A 2,290-nucleotide genomic window follows, 5' to 3' on the forward strand; every position below is an offset into this window, starting at 1 on the left:
TCCCAATAGATCAATGCTCTTGGCACCATTGAGATTTACATTCTCTGATACCAGAAATGCAATAAATTCCTCCCCCAGAGTTCTGGGCACTGCTGTCTTCATCTGGATAAGAGAGTTTACTAAACTAAACAGAAGAACACCAAATATCCTAAGAAGAATGTCTGAATATGTGTGGGAATGTCTGAATATGTGTGAGAATTTATGAATATGTGTGAGAATTTATGGATGTGTAGCAGGGTTCTGTCTTTAAGGGACAATTCTTTGTTAATGAGGTGAATCCAGAGACACCCAGCCCTATCTGTATACTTTATTTTTTTCTCCTAATTGTCTTTCTTATTAAACTTTTAAATTCTATAAAAATTACGTGAACCTCGTTTTTCACAACCAGAACTCTGGGGAGGAATTTATTGCATTTCAGGTATCAGGGAATGTAAATCTCGATCTACTGGGAAGGGGGCAAGAGAAAACCGAACAGAAGAACCCCAAATATCCTAAGAAGAATTTATGGATATGTATGAGAATTTATGAATATGTGTGAGAATTTATGAATATGTGTGAGAATTTATGGATATGGAGCAGTTTTTAAGGGACAATCCTTTGTTAATGAGGTGAATGCAGAGACACTCAGCTGTATTTGTATACTTTACTTCATTTGATCTCCTAATTGTCTTTCTTATTCAACTTTTAAATCCTATAAAAATGACACAAACCTCGTTTTCCACACCCACAACCCCCACAGCCCCCGAGGGGACACGGCCAGGAGCCACCCTGAGCGACAGCCTCGTCACCACCCGCAGCTGGTGAGGATCCCACACAGCCTGGGCTGGCAGGGAGGGGGGTTCAGGACACCCCAAAACCCCCCCTGTGTGTTCCTCCAGCTCCACGGGGCCGCTGCCCACCTCCACCCTCCGCTTGGACCGGGAGAACCTCTCCTGCATCGGGAAACTCCGGAGGATGGCAGAGATCCACAGCCTCTACCTGCAGCAGGTGTCACACCCCTGCTTCTGCTCCTGTTTTCCCTCCCCAAAACCCAGAAGGGAACGGTTTTCCTCCACCCACGAGGATTTTCTCCCCCTCCCACACCCACCCTGGAGGTCTCACCCTGTTCCCTCCCTAATGCCGACCCCACTGGAATTCCAGTGTTTCCAAACCCACCTGAGGGTGCTCAGGGTCCTGAATTTTGGGGTCTCTCCATGTCCTCCCCACCCCATTCCCTGTCCAGAACCTCCTGTGGGACGTTGTGTTGCCTCCAGCATTGGTTGGAGCAATCCCAGAGCGTTCCCAAAATGTGATTTTTCACGCAGTAGACAAAACAAAACAAAACAAAACAAACAAAAAAAAACCACGTTGGGGTTTTGCTATTTTATTTCCCAGAACCAAATTGAGAAGATCGAGAATTTGGAGTCTTTTCCCAACCTGAGGTACAGCAGCTCCTGCTCCCAAAGATTTCCATGGGTTCTCTGGGGAAAAAGTGGGATCAAATTCCAGCCCTTGGGACCAAGTGGGGCTGTGACATCTCCACCCCTCACCCTCCCTGTGCCCTCCAGGTTCCTCTGCCTGGCTGGGAACCGCATCCAGAGGGTGGAGAACCTGCAGGCCCTGCCCCAGCTGAGCACCCTGGACCTGTCCCACAACCAGATCCGGGCTCTGGACGCAGGTGGGGAGCGGGGACGGATCCAGGGGGCTGCCAGGATTCCTGGAATTCCCATCCCCGCCCTCCCTGCCTCAGTTTCCCCGGGCGTGGGGGTGAAACGCTGCTTTGGGAGTTGCCTGGACTGTTTGGGGGGGTTTGGGGGGAGCAGGAATTTGGGCTGGAGGGGCTCAGCTCCCAGCTCTGTCATTCCCTTTATCCCGGCAGAGGAGCTGCCCCGCAGCCTCCGGATCCTCGACCTGACCGGGAACGAGTGCAGCCGGCAGGACGGATACAGGTGGGGCAGGAGGGGGAGAACAACCCCCCAAAAAGCGGGAGAAGCCTCGGGGTGACCCAATTGTGGCCTTTCAGTACCTTCAAGAGAGCTGGGAAAGGGATTTTGGACAAGGGATGGAGTGACAGGACAAGGGGATGTGGATTCCCCTATTGGGAGGGAATTCCTGGCTTGAGAGGGTGGGGAGGGGATGGGATGGAATTGCCAGAGAAGCTGTGGCTTCCCCTGGAGAGCTTTGGAGCATGCTGGGGTAGTGGGATGCATCCATAGATGGAACTGGATGGGATTCAAGGTTCCCTTCCCACCCAAACCATTCCATGGAATACCAATACCTGTCCCACCAAAGCCCAGGGATGTGAATTCCT

General features: G+C 51.3%; 1 protein-coding gene across 3 annotated transcripts in view; it reads left to right on the forward strand.

The window, feature by feature from the left end:
* LRRC46 (leucine rich repeat containing 46) overlaps positions 1-2,290 on the forward strand; it is a 4,790-nt gene that overhangs the window by 886 nt on the left and 1,614 nt on the right. For 2 of the 3 annotated variants that reach the window (XM_033511611.1, XM_015616243.3), the window contains 5 exons: positions 740-800; positions 879-987; positions 1,375-1,421; positions 1,548-1,657; positions 1,859-1,928. In XM_033511611.1, the coding sequence (XP_033367502.1) occupies positions 740-800; positions 879-987; positions 1,375-1,421; positions 1,548-1,657; positions 1,859-1,928 (397 nt within the window). Of the gene's footprint in view, positions 1-739; positions 801-878; positions 988-1,018; positions 1,422-1,547; positions 1,658-1,858; positions 1,929-2,290 lie in introns of those variants that run through there. The other variant, XM_033511610.1, reaches the window with a different exon arrangement.

Source organism: Parus major, unplaced genomic scaffold (genome assembly GCF_001522545.3).
Source record: "Parus major isolate Abel unplaced genomic scaffold, Parus_major1.1 Scaffold382, whole genome shotgun sequence".
Taxonomy (NCBI): domain Eukaryota; kingdom Metazoa; phylum Chordata; class Aves; order Passeriformes; family Paridae; genus Parus; species Parus major.